The 18,586-nt window shown below is 41.4% G+C and overlaps 1 protein-coding gene across 4 annotated transcripts in view; it reads left to right on the top strand.

Moving 5' to 3' along the window:
* Positions 1–18,586, top strand: part of MERTK (MER proto-oncogene, tyrosine kinase) — a 142,835-nt gene that overhangs the window by 110,090 nt on the left and 14,159 nt on the right. For all 4 annotated transcript variants that reach the window (XM_035271974.3, XM_035271977.3, XM_035271975.3 and 1 more), the window contains 5 exons: positions 2,240–2,325; positions 4,448–4,543; positions 5,520–5,600; positions 10,051–10,143; positions 11,821–11,939. In XM_035271974.3, the coding sequence (XP_035127865.3) occupies positions 2,240–2,325; positions 4,448–4,543; positions 5,520–5,600; positions 10,051–10,143; positions 11,821–11,939 (475 nt within the window). The remainder of the gene's footprint in view (positions 1–2,239; positions 2,326–4,447; positions 4,544–5,519; positions 5,601–10,050; positions 10,144–11,820; positions 11,940–18,586) is intronic.

Here is an 18,586-nt window from a genome sequence, read left to right as displayed (position 1 = left end):
TACAAAATTTACCAAAAAGTGGGGGTGCTGAGTACAAGAAATATATTAATAAGATTACAATACTATTTCAAGTATTTAGAAATAAAACTATTTCCAGGAACCATTAAGCTCAGCAGTAGCTTAAAACAAATGAAAAAGACTTGTAACAGGTTATTTTTATCTGTACTGAAGTCATTTCCCATGGATCCTTATTGCAAGATCTATTCATTTGTTCCTTTTGTAAAACCACTTTCCAGCTCATTTTTAAATGAAAATACTTTTATTTTTATTTATAAAAGTGAAAATATAAAAGTAACATTATATTTTAAAAAAATCAGATTATATAGAATAGTCAAAAGGAGAAAGTGAGGCCCATCTCAGGCCCATATATGGTCTTGGTTGCTATTTTGGCATACATTCTTTCAAGTGCTGTGCTTTGTATACATAAATATTTTTTTCAAAATTCTGTTATCTCTTTAAAATAATCTATGTACCTAAGGTAAATTGAAATGAAATCTGTAGGCCAGGCATGGTGGCTCACGCCTATAATTCCAGCACTTTAGGAGGCCGAGGCGGGTCGATCACCTGAGGTCAAGAGTTTGAGACCAACCTGATCAACATGGTGAAGCCTCCTCTCCAAAAAAAAAAAATAGCCAGGCATGGTGGTGCATGCCTGTACTCCCTGATACTCGGGAGGCTGAGGCAGGAGAATCACTTGAATTCATGAGGTGGGGGTTGCAGTGAGCCAAAATTGCTCCATTGCACGCCAGCCTGGGCAACAACAGCAAAACTCCGTCTCAAAAACAACAGCAAAAAAATCTGTAATCTAGACTTTCTAATTCATAATACTTTCCTACCAATTAGTCTAAAATAGTGACTAAATGGATTATGAAAATAGACTTCATTTAAAAAATTAATTTATTTTTTTGACACAGGGTCTTGCTCTGTTGTCAGGCTGGAGTGCGGTGGTGCAGTCATGGCTCACTGCAGCCTCAACTTCCAGAACCCATGTGGTCCTCTCATCTCCGCTTCCGATTAACTGGGACCTCAGGTGCATATTACCACATCCAGCTAATTTTTTTATTTTTGTAGAGATGGGGGTCTTACTTTGTTGCCCAGGCTGGTTTTGAACTCCTCTGGGCACGAGTGATCCTCCTGCCACAGCCTCCCAAAGTGCTGGGATTATAGGCATGAGTCACCGTGCCCAGCCTTATTTTTTAGAACAGTTTTAATTTTACAGAAATATTGAGAAGATAGTTCAGAGACTTCTCATATACTTCATATGTACTTTCCCCTATTATTAACAGCTTACATGATCAGTACAATACATTTGTTACGGTTAATGAGCCAATGTTAATACATTGTCATTAACTAACATCTATACTTCCCTGAGATTTCCTTAATTTTTACCTAATGTCCCTTTCCTGTTCTGGGATCCCATCCAGGATGCCACATTGCATTCAGTCGTCACATCTCCTTAGGCTCCTATTGGCTGTGGCTATTTCTTAGACCTTCCTTGTCTTTGATGATCTTGCCAGTTTTCACAAGTGTTAGATGTTTTGTAGGATGCCCTTCTATTGCAATTTTTCAATGTTTTGCTCATAATGAGCATGGGTTATGGTTGATTGAGAGGAAGAGCACAGAATTAAAGTGCCATTGTCATCACATCTTATCAAGGGTACGTATTAACATGGTTTATCACTGTTGATGTTGATGTTGATCACCTGGCTGAGGCAGTGTTTGCCGGTTTCTCTACCATGAAGTTATTTTGTCTTCCTTTCCCTACTGTTCTTTGGAAACAAGTCACTATGCATAGCCCACACTGACAGCCTGAGGACTTACCTTCCTCCACCCCTTAAGGGCACAATAACTACATAAAATATTTGGAATTATTCTGCATAGGAGATTGGTGTCTTTTCCATTTATTCATTCATTCAATCATTTTTGTAAGTGTGGACTCATGGATATTCATTTTATACTCATAGTCTAGTACTACTTTAGTTTCTTGCTCAGATTATTACAGCTTTGGCCATTAGGAGCTTATCTGTTATTCTCTGGTCTTGATGGTGCCTACTAGAGTAGTTTCGATATTGCCAAGTAAGTCTAAAATAAATCAAAGGAAAGAAACGCGTTTCTCCTAGGGGGAAAGTTGTAGAAGAGCCCGTTGAAAAGGGGCCGCTCTGTAGCATCCTTGTGGAATCAGTGTCTGCCCCTGTAGCCCTGTTTTTATAGTGAAGTGTCTTTGTTTTCATTCACCCAGGAATGCATTCACAGAGGAGGATTCTGAATTAGTGGTAAATTATATAGCAAAAAAGTCCTTCTGTCGGCGAGCGATTGAACTTACCTGTAAGTTGACTTTCATTTCCCTTTTTGGCAAACATTCAAATAGTTGAGAACAAAGAAAGAATAATAGACAGATTTCTAACAAAAGCCAAAGGTATTGAAGAAGAATGGATGTTTGTTGTTGTTGTTGAGACGGAGTTTCACTCTTGTTACCCAGGCTGGAGTGCAATGGCGCGATCTCGGCTCACCACAACCTCCGCCTCCTGGGTTCAAGCAATTCTCCTGCCTCAGCCTCCCGAGTAGCTGGGACTACAGGTGTGCGCCACCATGCCCAGCTAATTTTTGTATTTTTAGTAGAGACGGGGTTTCACCATTTTGACCAGGATGGTCTCGATCTCTTGACCTTATGATCCACCCGCCTCGGACTCCCAAAGTGCTGGGATTATAGGCGTGAGCCACCACGCCCAGCCAAGAATGGATATTTTTAATGTACAAAACATGTTTAGAAATCAGCAAGTAGATAATCAGACATTGCCATGCACAGCTCTGCAGGCTAATTTACTGGAATCTGGAGCTAGACCTGGGGTTAAAAGGATTCATAATGTCATGAAATGTGGTGGAAAAGAGGAACCTTCTGGGGTGACAGAAGATGGGTAGAGGTCAGGGATTTAAAGAAAACTTCTAACTAGCGGACATAACCTCAAGCCTCATTCCTGTTTTCTTGGCAACCAACTCTGAGAATGATTTGCCAATATCCTTTGTGGTAGTTATGGTTTGAGCTTGCTGAATCAGAGAGTGAAGGCTTCTGGGTTAAACATGGAAATAAACTGATACTAGTGTTCCTGAATAATTTCAGAAAAAGTATAGAAAGGATATGCAAATATTAACAACAAATTCATGCTTCTGGATGTTCTCCCCCAATAAAGAAAAGACGTAAGAATGATGGAATACAGGTTGCTATGAAATACAAGCTTGTTGGGTGTGGATATTATTAATTTCTTTACTTTTCTAATCTTTAAGTTTTGACTTTTGATAGCCTCAATTTTTTTTTAATTTAAAATTTGTCATTTAGACCACTTTTTTTCCTTTATTGGAGAACCACTGGATAAAATTTTTTTTCTGATAACTAATGTGTCCTTCTAATTATCCACATTTTTTGTTATTTCAAGAGCTTATACATGCCTTAACTATGGTCCAGGCCGAATCATTTGCCAAGAGTTGTTGGACTGATCTCCTTCTGATTAATTTCTCTTGCTGCCAACACAACACATCTATTATATAGATACCTTACTGTATTATATATCTTATTATAGAAGAGCTTATTCTCCAGTTCCGCAAAGTGCTCAATTTGGCCCTTGCTATGCTGTTATAATGAGATTTCATGTACAGTATATGAGATAAGAGCTTGTTCTCTAGATGTTTCCTGGGGTTTGTGAGACTCTGTCCATAGCATAGGAGGGTAGGAGAGGTATGGTTCTTTTGTATACTGTAGTTAGGGGTATAATATTAATAGTAAAGAATTCACTAGAAAGTACCTATTGACTTATCTTTCTTACCCCTTTAAATCAGGGACAAACCACCCCATATGAATCTGATTGCTAGCTGCTGCTACCACACAACAGAAAGAGAAATGTGGCTCTGATTTTTCTAATTCTTCAGAATTAACCTTGCCCTGAAGGATTCATTATACTTAGTTTAATCATAATAAAGTATGAAGTTTTATTACTGGCATTTTGGGGAGAGAAATAATAGATACAAAATGAAAAAAAAGGGGCGGGCACAGTGGCTCATGCCTGTAATCCCAGTACTTGGGGAGGCTGAGGCGGGCAGATCACTTGAGGTCAAGAGTTCAAGACCAGCCTGGCCAACATGGTGAAACCCTGTCTCTACTAAAAATACAAAAATTAGCTGGGCATAGCACGGGCCTGCAGTCCCAGCTACTCAGGAGGCTGAGGCACAGGAATCACTTGAACCGAGGAGGCAAAGATTGCAGTGAGATGAGATTGCGCCACTGCACTCCAGCCTGGGTGACAGAGTGATACGCCGTCTCAAAAAATAAATAAATTAATTAATTAATTAAATGAAAAAAGAATGTTTATTATACAGGACTTTATTTCATTTTAATTATCAAATGAAAGAAAGCATGCTGACAATTTTTATACATAGTGTGTTACTCCTCTTTCAGTACGTAGCTTGGGAGTCAGTGAGGAACTACAAAACAAACTAGAAGATGTTGTGATTGACAGGAATCTTCTAATTCTTGGAAAAATTCTGGGTGAAGGTAAGCAATTTAAAGTAATGCTTTTAAAATGTGGGATAAGAAGGTAAGCAGTTTAGAATACTTTTTAACATGTATTTCTTAAATAAAATACCATTTTAGGAGTCTGTGTCATACTGTGGATCATTACATTTTATTATTTAAAATGATAGACTGATTTTTGAAACTCAGATCTGGCAAATGAAGATTCTCTTCAATGCCTAGCACACACAGTAGGTCCTTGAAAAATATTAATTTTCTTTCCTCATTGAAAAGCATGTAATTTTTTTTTTTTTTTTGAGACAGAGTTTCGCTGTTGTTACCCAGACTGGAGTGCAATGGCACGATCTCGGCTCACCGCAACCTCTGTCTTCTGGGTTCAAGCAATTCTCCTGCCTCAGCCTCCCAAGTAGCTGGGACTACAGGCGCACACCACCATGCCCAGCTAATTTTTGTATTTTTAGTAGAGACGGGGTTTCACCATATTGATCGGGATGGTCTCGATCTCTTGACCTCGTGATCCACCCACCTCAGCCTCCCAAAGTGCTGGGATTATAGGCGTGAGCCACCGCGCCTGGCATTCCTCTAGTTCTTAAGTTTATTATTCTTGGCACCTTTCTAATTAGGAACAAAAAAGAAAATACATATTTAACTGTTTAAGTTGTTCTTAGGATGAATGATAATGGTATTAAGAGTTTGTGCTTTAAAAACTTCAATAATATTTTTCATGTTCTCCTCTAGTGTCTTGGATAGGTTATAATGCTTAATAAAGTGATGAGCTAAGGTAGGCCCAAGGCACCCAAGCTCATGACCAGCAGGAGACTAGAGCATGGCGCATGGCCGTGGTTTGCAATATGGGTGGCCTGGGCAGGCTCTGCCTGGCTACCTGTGAATGAATTGCTCTCATACCACATGAAACCAGCAGCTCTGTCACTCTAGCATTTCTGTAGTCAGGGGAGAATTTGCACAGTGTCCATATAGATTTTCTTTTACTTCACAGGAGAGTTTGGGTCTGTAATGGAAGGAAGTCTTAAGCAGCAAGATGGGACCTCTCAGAAAGTGGCAGTGAAGACCATGAAGTGTGAGTTATCAATGATGAATGCCATTCTTCTGGGGTAGGCAGTTACTTCAGTATTGGGTGCTCCATGAGGCCATATGTCACAATCTCAGTTGCCAGCGGGTCAGAAGGCAATGTGGAACACTGGTCACCAAGGAGGTATTACTAAAATGAGCTCCTCATGCATGCGTTACATATTCTTTATACTTAAGTCAAAAACATTTTTTACTATTGCTAACTCTAGCATGCCTATGCATGTATTCTCTCTGTCTTGCTTGTTCTTCCTCTCTCCCTCTCTCTATTCTCATCTAGTAGAGCTAACAACTCTAAAGTAGAGCATGAATTACCGAGGCAGGGGTGATCTGATGGCAACATCTGACCACAGGGGTTGGTCTGGCTGACCTGTCTATTGTGTGGAACCACTTCCTCATTTGAGGATGACTACATGGCCCTGAGGAAGCTGTGGGCTGCTTGGAAAGTAAGTTTTCCAGAAAGAGGGTAAATATTTGGTCAAGACATATAAAGATTTGCTATCATAAGCTAGAACTTCCAAGCAAGCTGGGAAGAGAGCCAGGAGTGGGGCAGGGAGTGCCTTCTAAGTCATAGTCAAGATCCTGCTTTATCCTGCAAGAAGTAGAGCGCTATTAAGAGTCTTAATCAAATGAAGAACAGAGCAATTTGCATTCCAGAAAGTTCACTTTGGTGTCAGTGTGAGGAAAACAAATTACAGTATTGACAAAAATAGTTGTCGAGAGGCCAGTTAGGACATTTAAAAATCTGTACAGTCTAGGCCCTCTCAAATCCTTTTTTTTTTTTTTTAAATTGAGGCAGAGTCTCACTCTGTGACACAGGCTGGAGTGCAGTGGTGCCATCTTGGCTCACTGCAACTTCCAGCTCCTGGGTTCAAGCAATTCTCCCACCTCGGCATCCCAAGTAGCTGGGATAACAGGCACCTACCACCATGCCCAGCTGATCTTTGAATTTTTCATAGAGATGGGGTTTTGCCATGTTGGCCAGGCTGGTCTTGAACCCCTGACCTCAAATGATCCGCCTGCCTCGGCCTCCCAAAGTGCTGGGATTACAGGTGTGAACCATCATGCCCGGCCTAAAATCTATATAGGTAAAGAAACTATAGGGATTTGCTGACTTGTCTAATTGAAATAGAAAGGGGGCAGGTTGTGCTGAACTTCTTTATTACTATAAGATGACCAGATTTCACTGACAGAGCAAGCTAGCATTTCCTCTCCATGTCCTTCTCCCAGGAAATGCATTTCTGAAGCTGGGGTCACACAACTATCTATGTTTGATTCTGTAGGTGTCTGGCTGTTCATGGCCTGTCACTGGGGGACTTAGAAAATAGGCCATTGTCATGTGGCATTTCACCCACAGTTTTCATCACGAATCATGGATGGAGATTATTTGGTGCTCAGTTTGTCAATATTCTTGATGTTGCTTCCTTATTAACCCCCTATTCAATACTATTTTTGATCAGGGAATAAAGTAAAATTGGATTCTTCCTAAAATTTAAATCTACTATTTAATGGAAATTAAAGCATAAATTAGATTATAAGCATGTACCAAGACTCTTAAATGAAAAGGCTAAAGTTTATTTATTTTTTCTTTTTGAGTCAGAGTCTTGCTCTGTTGCTCAGGCTGAAGTGCAGTGGCATGATCTCAGCTCACTGCAACCTCTGCCTCCCGGGTTCAAGCAATTCTTCTGCCTCAGCCTCCCAAGTAGCTGGAACTATAGGCATGCGTCACCATGCCCGGCTAATTTTTGTATTTTTTGTAGAGACAGGGTTTCACCATGTTGGCCAGGCTGGTCTTGAACTCCTGGCCTCAAGTGATCCACCCACCTCGACCTCCCAAAGTGCTGGGATTACAGGTGTGAGCCACCATGACTGGCCTGGAGGCTGAAGCTTATTTCAGTTATAAAAAGGAACCACAATAACAAACAAGTCATTTTTTACTTTTTAAGCAGTCTGTAATGACTAATATTTATGTGGTACTCATTGTTAGCCAAAGGGCTTGCAATTATTCCTGCATTTGGGAATGCTCTCAGAGAGAGATCCAAGATGGCCAATCACTAGCAGCTCAGGCTTGTAGCTCCCAGTGAAAGCGCAGAGAACGAGAGGACACCACACTTGCCGATGAATTTTTGTTGCTCATGGACCAGGAGATTCCCAGCAGAGGAGCCCCACGGGTCGCCAGTGCGACTCTTGTGGCTGGCACGGTGGTTTTGCCGGTGCCTCAGCATGGCGATTCTTGATGCTGAGTAAACAGAACTGGGTCCTTTTGGTCGACATTTGGAGCTCCGCAAAGGCAGAGTTGCCCATTCAGCTGATTGAAGAAGGGATTCAGGAGACAAGCCAGACCAGAGACTCCCAGGCAGAAAAGCACCAAGAATCTTGACTTCGCTGTTTTAGCTGGCGCAGTGGGTTGCTCAGATTTTGGCGCTGGGAATTAACAAGTTGGACGTCCACTCAGAGACCTAATTTGAAAGTTGGTAATTACAAAGACAACAGGTGGATAAATTTACAATGATTGGAAGAAACCAGCATAAAAAGGCTGAGAATACTCAAAATCAGAATGCCTCTCCCTCTACGGGGGATCACAGTTCCTCATCAACAAGGGAACAAGGCTTGATGGAGAATGAGTGTGTTCTAATAACAGAATTAGGCTTCAGAAGGTGGATAATAAGAAACTTCTGTGAGTTAAAAGAACATGTTCTAGCCCGATGTAAAGAAACGAAGAACCTTGAAAAAAAAGGTTTGACGAAATCCTAATGAGAATAGACAATTTAGAGAGGAATATAAGTGAATTAATGGAACTGAAGAATACAATACGGGAACTCTGAGAAGTATGCACAGGTTTTAACACTCGAATTGTTCAAGCAGAAGAAAGGATATCAGAGGTCGAAGACCAACTTAATGAAATGAAACAAGAAGACAAGATTAGAGAAGAAAAAGTAAAAAGGAATGAGCAAAGTCTCCAAGAAATATGGGACTATGTGAAAAGACCTAATTTACATTTGATAGGTGTACCTGAATGTCATGAAGAGAATGAATCCAAGCTGGAAAATATTCTTCAGGATATTATTCAGAAAAACTTTCCTAACCTAGTAAGGCAGGACAATACTCAACTCCAGGTAATACAGAGAACACCACAAAGATATTCCTCAAGTAGAGCAACCCCAAGACACATAATCATTAGATTCACCAGGGTTGAAATAAAGGAGAAAATTCTAAGGGCAGCTAGAGAGAAAGGTCAGGTTACCCATAAAGGGAAGCCTATCAGACTCACAGCAGATCTCTCAGCAGAAACCCTACAAACTAGAAGAGAGTGGGGGCCAATATTCAATATCCTCAAAGAAAAGAATTTTCAACCCAGAATCTCATATCCAGCCAAACTAAGCTTTAAAAATGAAGGAAAAATAAAATTTTTCACGAACAAGCAAGTACTCAGAGATTTTGTCACCACCAGGCCTGCTTTACCACAGCTTCTGAAAGAAGCACTACACACAGAAAGGAACAACCAGTTTCAGTCATCCCAAAAACTTACCAAAAGGCAAAGAGTATCTCCATAATGAAGAATCTATATCAACTAATGGGCAAAATAGCCAGCTAGTATTAAACAATATTAAACTCACAAATACCAATATTAATCCTAAATTTAAATGGATTAAATGCCCCAATCAAAGACACAGACACACAAACTGAATAAAAAGTCAAAACACATTGGCACTCTGTATCCAGATCCATCTCATAAGCAGGGACACACAAAGACTTAAAACCAAAGGTTGGAGGAAGACTTACCAATCAAATGGAGAGGAAAAAAAAAACAGGAGTTGTAACTTTCCTCTCTAACAAAATAGACTTTAATAGTAACAAAGACTAAAATAAACAAAGAAGGACATTACATAATGATAAAAGAATCAATGCAACAATAGGAGTCAATGATCATAAATATATATGCACCCAATATAGGAGCACCCAGATACATAAGACAAGTTTCAGGTTTGCAGAAAAGTACAGAGAATGTCCATAGGTCCCTTCCTAACATACACAATTTCTCCTATTATTAATGTCTTTTATTAGTGAGCTGCATTTTTTGTGATTGATGAACTCATACTGATATATTATTATTAACCAGAGTCCATAGTTTACATTAGGGTTCATTCTTAGTGTTGTACAGCTCTGTGGGTTTGGGCAAATGTGTAATATCATGCATCCACTATTACAGTATCATATAGAATAATTTCTTGGCCCTGAAGTCCCCTGTGCTTTTCCCGTTTATCCCTCTCTTCTTCTCTCCCGCTGCTCCTACTAGCCCCTGACAACCACTCATCTGTTTCCTGTCTCAATAGTTTCATCTCTTCCTGACCTATGTTTGAGAGAACAGAATTGCTGTTGCCCACCCCTCCCCTTAATTGAGTAAATTATCCATACCTAACCTTTTCTATTTTCTCCTTTAGTGGATAACTTTTCACAGCGGGAAATCGAGGAGTTTCTCAGTGAGGCAGCGTGCATGAAAGACTTCAGTCACCCAAATGTCATTCGACTTCTAGGTACTTCTGAGAAATGCAGGAGTGGGTGGTCAAGGGGACTCTGCTGATCTGCTCTGTGCCAAAGGAAAAAAATCCCTGGTGTAAATAGGTTTACACTTTGTATAACCCCAACATAATGTATAACATTGAGGTTTTCACCAGGACTTCTCTTCATAAGGATGTTTTCTGAGGCTGATAGTAATAATGAGTTTGCATTTTCTGGACACTGATGGGCTCAGGAATGATTTGAGTTTTCCAAAGAATTCTAGGAGAATGTGAATTAAATTGCTCTCAGTAACTCAAAGGCAAGACAGAGAGGTGGTCATGTTATAATTTTTATTAATTTAAGGTTATACGTGAGTTAGATAGCAGTAGAATAAAACTGGAAAAGTAGACAAATTTCATAGGTTATCTTTGAGAAATAATTTATTAACCTATTTGAAAGTACTGACTCTTTTTCTTTTTCTTTTTTTTTTCCGAGACAGAGTTTCATTCTTATTGCCCAGGCTGGAGTGCAATGGCTTGATCTCAGCTTACCACAACCTCTGCCTCCCTAGTTCAAGCAATTCTCCTGCCTCAGCCTCCAGTAGTAGCTGGGATTACAGGCATGCGCCACCACACCCAGCTAATTTTGTATTTTTAGTAGAGACAGGGTTTCTCCATGTGGTCAGGCTGGTCTTGAACTCCCAACCTCAGGTAATCCGCCCACCTCAGCCTCCCAAAGTGCTGGGATTATAGGCATGAGCAACGATGCCCAGCCGAAAATACTGATTTCTTAAGATTTTGGTACATTGATGATTTCATGGAATTGATTTAACAGTTCCATAGAATGTGATTTAATGTTATTTGGCTTTGCAGCTCCATTAACTAAAAAATATAAAAGAGGAGATTAAGTATGAAGTGAATGCTGTATAAGTGACACTGTCCCAAGAGAGAAGAGCAACCTGGAAATAAGCAAATTTTCTGCTGACCGTGGTTTTTTGGTTTTTGTTTTGCCATCCTGTGACTGGATACATGCTAAATTCTTTTGAGATCTTTCAAAGTTTTATATGATTGACACTGCAGAGAGATGTGAAAATCAGTGTTTGTATACAGTATTATGTCAAATCAACTACTGTTATTTATTCACTGCTATTGGCTTAGCTGACTATGAGAACAGTGGCACTTTGTGATCTCACCACAGAGTGCAGGAGCTTTGCAAGTTTGGGATCAGGTGACAGCCTCTGGCTCTCAGATTCCATGATAAATGATATTGTAGCTTCTCCTTTACAAACCTGTTAAAATTTAGGGATGTCAATTTTATCTATAGGCCTTCAAAGTTATTTTAATAGTTTAAGCATTTGCAGTGGACTTCTTCACATGATTAAATATCTATCACATGAAACAAGTTCACCCTTGAATCTTATGGGGTCACCACCCCTCAGACTCAGCCTAACAGAAATTCCTAGGTTTCTAGATGGCTATACTTGTTATAGTTTGATTTGTGAGAGCCCTCATGCCCTCATTAATCTGAAAGGGGTGGGGAAAAACAAGTAGTGGATCCTGTGTGTGTTTCATTTTCTAGAACAGAGTGTGAGAGGAGCTCTTGGTTATTTTAATTGTTAAAACATAGTTTCAGTTTGGCCAGTGGTCCTCCAGGGCTTTTCTGTTCACACTAACAAGGGCTCTTTATAACTGATTCTGTGTTTGTAATTTCAGGTGTGTGTATAGAAATGAGCTCTCAAGGCATCCCGAAGCCCATGGTAATTTTACCCTTCATGAAATACGGGGACCTGCATACTTACTTACTTTATTCCCGACTGGACACAGGACCAAAGGTAATCTTGTGTTACCTCTGAATGCTTCTCAGGGCTTGTATGACTTAGCCAGGACAACCAAATCATCTAATCTTGAAAGTGAAGCCAGGAAGGAGAGGACTTTGGCCTTTGTTCAGTGCTACCTGTGTGTCCGGGGTTGAAATGTAGTGTCTGTCCTCACAGCAGGCCTACTCCTGCTTTATGGTGGGAGAAAGTGGCAGTGCACATAGTCATATGGACAAAGCCTTACCAACTTGAGTTGGGTGGCCCAAGCTCCTGGTTCTGCGATTCATACCCCTCATGGCCGCACACTCCCCAGAGCTCGCAGACCATGGGAAGGCCATTAAAGATGGCTCTTCCAAAAAAAATTTCACAGAGCTCATTCTGGAGTTCACAGATTTCAACCTTTGAAGAAGTGTGGGTGAGCCAGAAGGACTGTACAACTGACGTTCTGAAAAATATTTGCAATATTTTTCTCCCTATATTGACTTACCCGCCATGAGCACTGTGAAGTCCTGGTAATTTTGAATGTAGCTGTAGAGGGGCAGTTATGGATCATCTAGGAAATTTAGGACCACGGCTTGCCTTTCTTCAGGGTCAATTTTTAGTATTGACGTCAAGGGTTGTAGAGTTAAGGAATCATAGCCACTGGAGACATTGTGTCTTTAATTCCTGGGCCTCCTTATCTGAAACGAAAACAGTATCATCCTCCTGTCATGTTTTGTGGACAGATGGTGGACTGTGAGCAGGAGGTGTGAGCATGTCCTGACTACATGCCTGGCTGAGCAGCATGCCCTTCCTGCCTTGCACGCACCTTCTCTGTCTGTTGGAGGAGGCAGTGATCCTGCAGGGTTCTGGTTGGGACACATGTGGGAACAGTGTTTGGCTGGTCTCTGTCAACAATCATTCTCTGATGGCAAAAGTTACTCCAGATCATCATTGCCCTTAATCACTGCTGTAAGAAACCACAGGTCCTGGGAAGGAATTGCACCACTCAGTCCACACTTTGGCATTCTTGGACACACCCCACCTTTATCCCTTTAGCTGCCATCATATCAGGATCGCTGAATGCAGTAATGCAATTAGGAACAACTGCTTCCTTCACCGCATCAACGATGGCTTCGGGAAAGAATTCTTGCTGCTCTTACTTGATGGTCTGATGAGTCCACAGGATGAAAGTGCAAGGAAATTAGTTTTTAGGGACCACGAAAACTCACTCCTGACTCTGCAGACAAAACACAGAGGGAAAACGTCCCATGCATGACCAGTGTGGTAGAGTTCTGCACACTCCTCTGTATCTACAAACTTGGGGGGACAGTGGCCTAGGGTCAGCCAGGTCACTTTTCCACGTGAAGCAATGACATGGGACTCACTCACAAACCCTTACCCTAAGTAGGTTGATTAGGTCCTGGCCGAGTGTGGTGGCTCACACCTGTAATCCCAGCATATTGGGAGGCTGAGGTGGGCAGATCACTTGAGGTCAGTTTGAGACCATCCTGACCAACGTGGTGAAACCCCATTATCTCTACTGAAAAAATACAACAATTAGCCAGGTGTGGTGGCAGGCACCTGTAATCCCAGTTACTCAGGAGGCTGAAGCAAGAGAATCACTTGAAATTGGAAGGTGGAGGTTGCAGTAAGCCGAGATTGCTCCACTGCACTCCAGCCTGGGTGACAGAGTTAGATCCCATCTGAAAAAATAAATAAATAAAAAGACTTATTAAGTTCTTTAGTTCACTCTGTGAACAAGTGCTGACTCTGAGCTGGGCAGTGAGCTCTGGAAACAGTGGAGGGAACATGACAGATGTAGTTCCTGCCCCATGGAGTTGACCTGCTGGTGGTGGGTGAGGGGAGAACAGGAGACAGACAATTGGTTATTCACAGTGAGGGAGCTGTGAGCACCAGGAGCACAGGGGCTCAAGTGCCCAGTGGGCCAGGCAGAACCCAGTGGGGGCAAAGGGGTATGATGGGTGCAAGGTAACCAGACTGGGCACTGTGGTGTCCATGCACAGGTGCAGAACCTCATGGTGGCAGGACCAGGACTTTTTTTTGTTTCAGTAACCTGGAGAATGTTGGCAGATAGATCAGAGATGGTGATTGGAACATGATGCCCCGTATACTGTGGGGTCTGCCGCTTAGTAGAAGGGATTGCTGTAGAGAAATGTGCATTCCCTTTCCCCCCACCCTTGACATCCAATCATTGAGAATCTTAATGTCAGTAAAGCCACATTCCTTCTAAAAGATGTCTGGGCCCTGTGTGCTGTCAGAGAAGCTTCTTGTTTTTAGAGTCTCCTCTTTTTTGGCTTGTTCATTATAAAATCCCTGGATTTAGGATGCATTTCAGTTCTCCAGTGGAGGCTGCATGGAGTTGCATTCTAGTTGTTCACTGAGAGTAAACTCACTCACTCCATTCATCTTCTCTTTATCTTAAGTCTATCCAGCCTGAAGATCAGAAGACATGTTGGGAATTGGTAGGCCAGCATGCTTGCCTCACCAGTGCCCCTAAGAGGGGCAGCAACCCCTGCCCTGAATTTTTCCAGCACAGAGAAACTAGACAGAAGCAGAACCTCAGTCTGAAGTGCCCCAACCTCCAGTAACTTATGAACTTAATAACCACAGGTCACAGATGACTGCTAGACGCAGGTGACGGTGAACCATGATGACAAGAATGACAACTAAGGGCTTTCATGGGGGAAGTTGGCTTAGAAAGACAGTAGCCCTCATCCCAAGAGACAGGTCAATCTATAGAACAGCCCTTTCTTCAAAATTTTGGAAAGCAGTTGAAACAAATAGGCAAAAATGTGAGGCTCAATTTAGGGTCAGCGCATGCTGGAGACTCCTTTTCTACTTCCAGCTGACTTTGCTGATATCTTAACACCTGTGGGTGATGGAGGGGAGTGAACTTTTGCTTTGCCTTTTTTCCCCCTTTGGGTCTTTCTGTTCTTCCTGGGGACAGTCTAAGTGACCTGGACAGGAAAGTAGACCCCTTTGTTTTTTCCAGCTCCCCCCAGCCCCATGCCCACACTTACTCCTGTTTTTTTCCATGAGAATGCACTTGTTGTCTTTCACCAGAGCGAGCACTAACTGTAGAGACAGGAAGCTGCAGCCACATCGCAGTGTTATAAAATCACCAAGACTCCTCCAAAGAGGTGAGGGGCCTAGTCCAACGCAGAAAACATTACAGATAGGACTGAGTATTTTCTGCCACTCTTTCCCCCAAAAAGAAAGATGATAGCATTATAAGTCTGTAAAAGAATAAAAAAGTACCCACAATTCCCAACACCTTAGTATAATTGTTGGCAATTTCAGACATTCACCTCTCATTGTTCATTTTGTGCCTACATTTCTCATGGGCTTCACATCACTACATATACACCTGCACCTGGGATGACTAACCTTTCTCAAGCATGTAGCATAGGCCAGCCTGTATTTTGCATGTATTAATGCACCAATGGCACACCCACCCTAAAAAGTAGTTACTAGTGGAATCTAAGGGGAGGAAACTGAGGCACAGAGGGGCATGGTGGAGGCAGGACTGGCCCTCAGGCTGCAGACTGTGTGCCTTCAATGCTCTTCTGACTGCCCCATTCTGTGTGCACCCCTCCCCAGGAGGGCAGCCCCAGACACATCTCTGTGAGTAGCTGCACCACATCTTCTTCAATGGGTTTTGTTTCACATTGATGGGTGATTTTACTCACATTTAATTTATGGTATGTTGTATAATTTTTCTTATAATTTCCTGGGGGTATGGAAAATTTTTTTTTAGACTAAGTCTTGCTCTGTTGCCAGGCTAGGGTGCAGTGGCGCAATCTCGGCTCACTACTGCAACCTCCGCCTCCCAGGTTCAAGAGATTTGGGAATTTCATGTTTTTGTACAAGAGTGCATTTTGTAGCAAAAAATTTAAAAATGCACAGAGCTTTTTGATGGGACAAAATTGCCTGTCTTTACTCTCCTGCCTGTTTTGGACCCCTGTGTAAATATGGTGCGCCTCATATTGGATGTCTTTCTTAAATCTTTTTTTAAATTTAATTTTATTTTTTTATTTTATAAAGACGGGGTTTCACCATGTTGGTCAGGCTGGTCTTGAACTCCCGACCTTAGGTGATCCACCCACCTTGGCCTCCAAAGTGCTTGGATTACAGGCATGAGCCACCACGTCCGGCCGTCTTCAATCTTTATAGAGGAGAAATAGACAATTTATATTCTTTTAAAAGTAGTTTTAAATTATCATGCAGTAAAATTGACTTTTTTCCCTTTTGTTACATACATGTTTGAATTTTAACACATATAGATTAATGTACACATAATCCTAATCAGGATACAGAACAATTCTATCATCCAACAAAACTCCCTCCTGCTACTTCTTTAAAATAACACCTTATACCCCCATAACTCACCCATGGTAAACACTGATCTTTTTTCTCCCCACATAGTTTTGTCTGTTCAAGAATGTCATATAAATGGATTCATACTATTTATAACCTCTTTTTTTTTTTTTTGGAGATAGAGTCTTGCTCTGTCACCCAGGCTGGAGTGCAGTGGCACAATCTCGGTTCCTTGCCACCTCCGCCTGCCAGGTTCAAGCGATTCTCCTGCCTCAGTCAACCAAGTAGCTGGGACTACAGGCACCTGCCACTATGCCTGGCTAATTTTTTTTTTAATTTTTAATAGAGACCGGGTTTCACCATGTTGGCCCGGCTGGTCTCAAACTCCTGACCTTAAATGATCCACCTGCCTCGACCTCCCAAAGTGCTGGGATTACAGGTGTGAGCTACCGTGCCCAGCCAGTTTATAACCTTTTGAGACTGGCTTCCTTCACTCAGCATTATTTCTTTGAGGTCCAACCAAGTTGTGTATATCAATAGTTCATTCCTTCTTGATTGCTGTGTAGTATTCCATTATATGCTTATGCAGTTTATCTGTTCACCTGTTTAGGCACATATGGTTTGTTTCTAGGCTTTAGCAATAATAAATGAGGCTGCTATAAAATTCATGTACAGATTTTTTTGATGAAATCTTTATTTTTCTAAAGTAAATGCCCAAGAGTAGGATGCTGGGGCATATGGTAAGTGCATATTTAACCTCGTAAGAAATTGTTGGCTAGGTGTGGTGGCTCATGTCTATAATCCCAGCACTTTGGGAGGCCGAGGTGGGCAGATCATTAAGTCAGGAGTTAGAGACCAGCCTGACCAATATGGTCTCTACTAAAAATAAAAATACAAAAAAAAAATTAGCTGAGTGTGAGGGCGCATACCTGTAATCCCAGCTACTCTGGAGGATGAGGCAGGAGAATCACTTCAACCCAGGAGGTGGAGACTGCAGTGAGCTGAGGCCATTGCCCTCCAGCCTGGGCAACAAGACTCCCTATCAAAAAAAAAAACAAAACGGTTTTCCAGAGAGGCCATTGCATTTTACATTCTCACCAGCAGTATGTGAGAAGTGCAGTGCTCCTTGCTCTTATTAGGACTTGGTATTGTTGGTAGCCTTTCCGGTTTTTGCATATAGCTGTTCTGATTGATGTGGAGTGATAGCTCATCATGGTTTTTACTTGCATTTCCTGAATGACTAATGATGTTGAGCATCTTGCCATGTGCTTATTTGCCATCCTTATATTCTCTTTGATGAGTGTCTGCTGTTCAAGTATTTTGTTCATTTTTTAATTGAGTTGTTGATTTTTTTATTGTCAAATTTTGAGAGTACTTTATATGTTCCAGATACAATTCTTTTGTTGGATGTGTGATTTTCAGAGATTGTTTTCCAAGTTTGTAGCTTGTCATTGTATTCTCTTAACATGAGCAGAAAATTTTAAATTTTGATAAAGCCCAATTTATCATTTTTTTTAAATAAATCATGCTTTTGCTCTCGTGTCTAAGAACTCTTTGCCTAACACCTGGCAAAAATAGTTTCTCCTATTTCTTTTCTTTTTTTTTGAGATGGAGTTTTGCTGTTGTTACCCAGACTGGAGTGCAATGGCACAATCTCAGCTCACCGCAACCTCCGCCTCCTAGGTTCAAACAATTCTCCTGCCTCAGCCTCCTGAGTAGCTGGGACTACAGGCGCGTGCCACTATGCCCAGCTAATTTTTGTATTTTTAGTAGAGACGGGGTTTCACCATGTTGACCAGGATCGTCTCGATCTCTTGACCTCGTGATCCACCCTCCTCGGCCTCCCAAAGTGCTGGGATTATAGGCATGAGCCACCGCGCCCGGCCTCTCCTATTTATTTTCTAAAGATTGTGTGGCTTTACATTTTATATTTAAGTATATGACCAATTCTGAGTTATTTTTTGTATAGGGTTTGAGATTTAGTTCAAGGTTTGCTTTTTTTTTGCATATAGATGACCAAGAGCATTTGTGAAAAGATTGTCCTTAATCTATTGAGTTCCTTTTGTACCTTTGTCTAAAAGCAGTTGGTTGTACCTTTCTGAGTCCTCTGTTCTGTTTCATTAAACCGTGTGCCCATCCTTTCCCCTACCACATTGTCTTGATTACTGTAGCTTTGTTATAAATCTTAAAATCATCCAATGTGATTCCTCCTACTTTGTTCTATTTTTTCAGAATCATTTTACTATTCTGCTTTCATTGCCCTTTTATTGAAACTTTAGAATCAGCTTATCTGATAGGAGGTGGGGTAATAAAACAGGAAAGATAAGTTGGGGTCAGTGCTT

The sequence above is a fragment of the Callithrix jacchus genome, chromosome 14, assembly GCF_049354715.1.
Source record: "Callithrix jacchus isolate 240 chromosome 14, calJac240_pri, whole genome shotgun sequence".
Taxonomy (NCBI): domain Eukaryota; kingdom Metazoa; phylum Chordata; class Mammalia; order Primates; family Cebidae; genus Callithrix; species Callithrix jacchus.
This window is presented reverse-complemented; position numbering and strand designations above follow the sequence as displayed.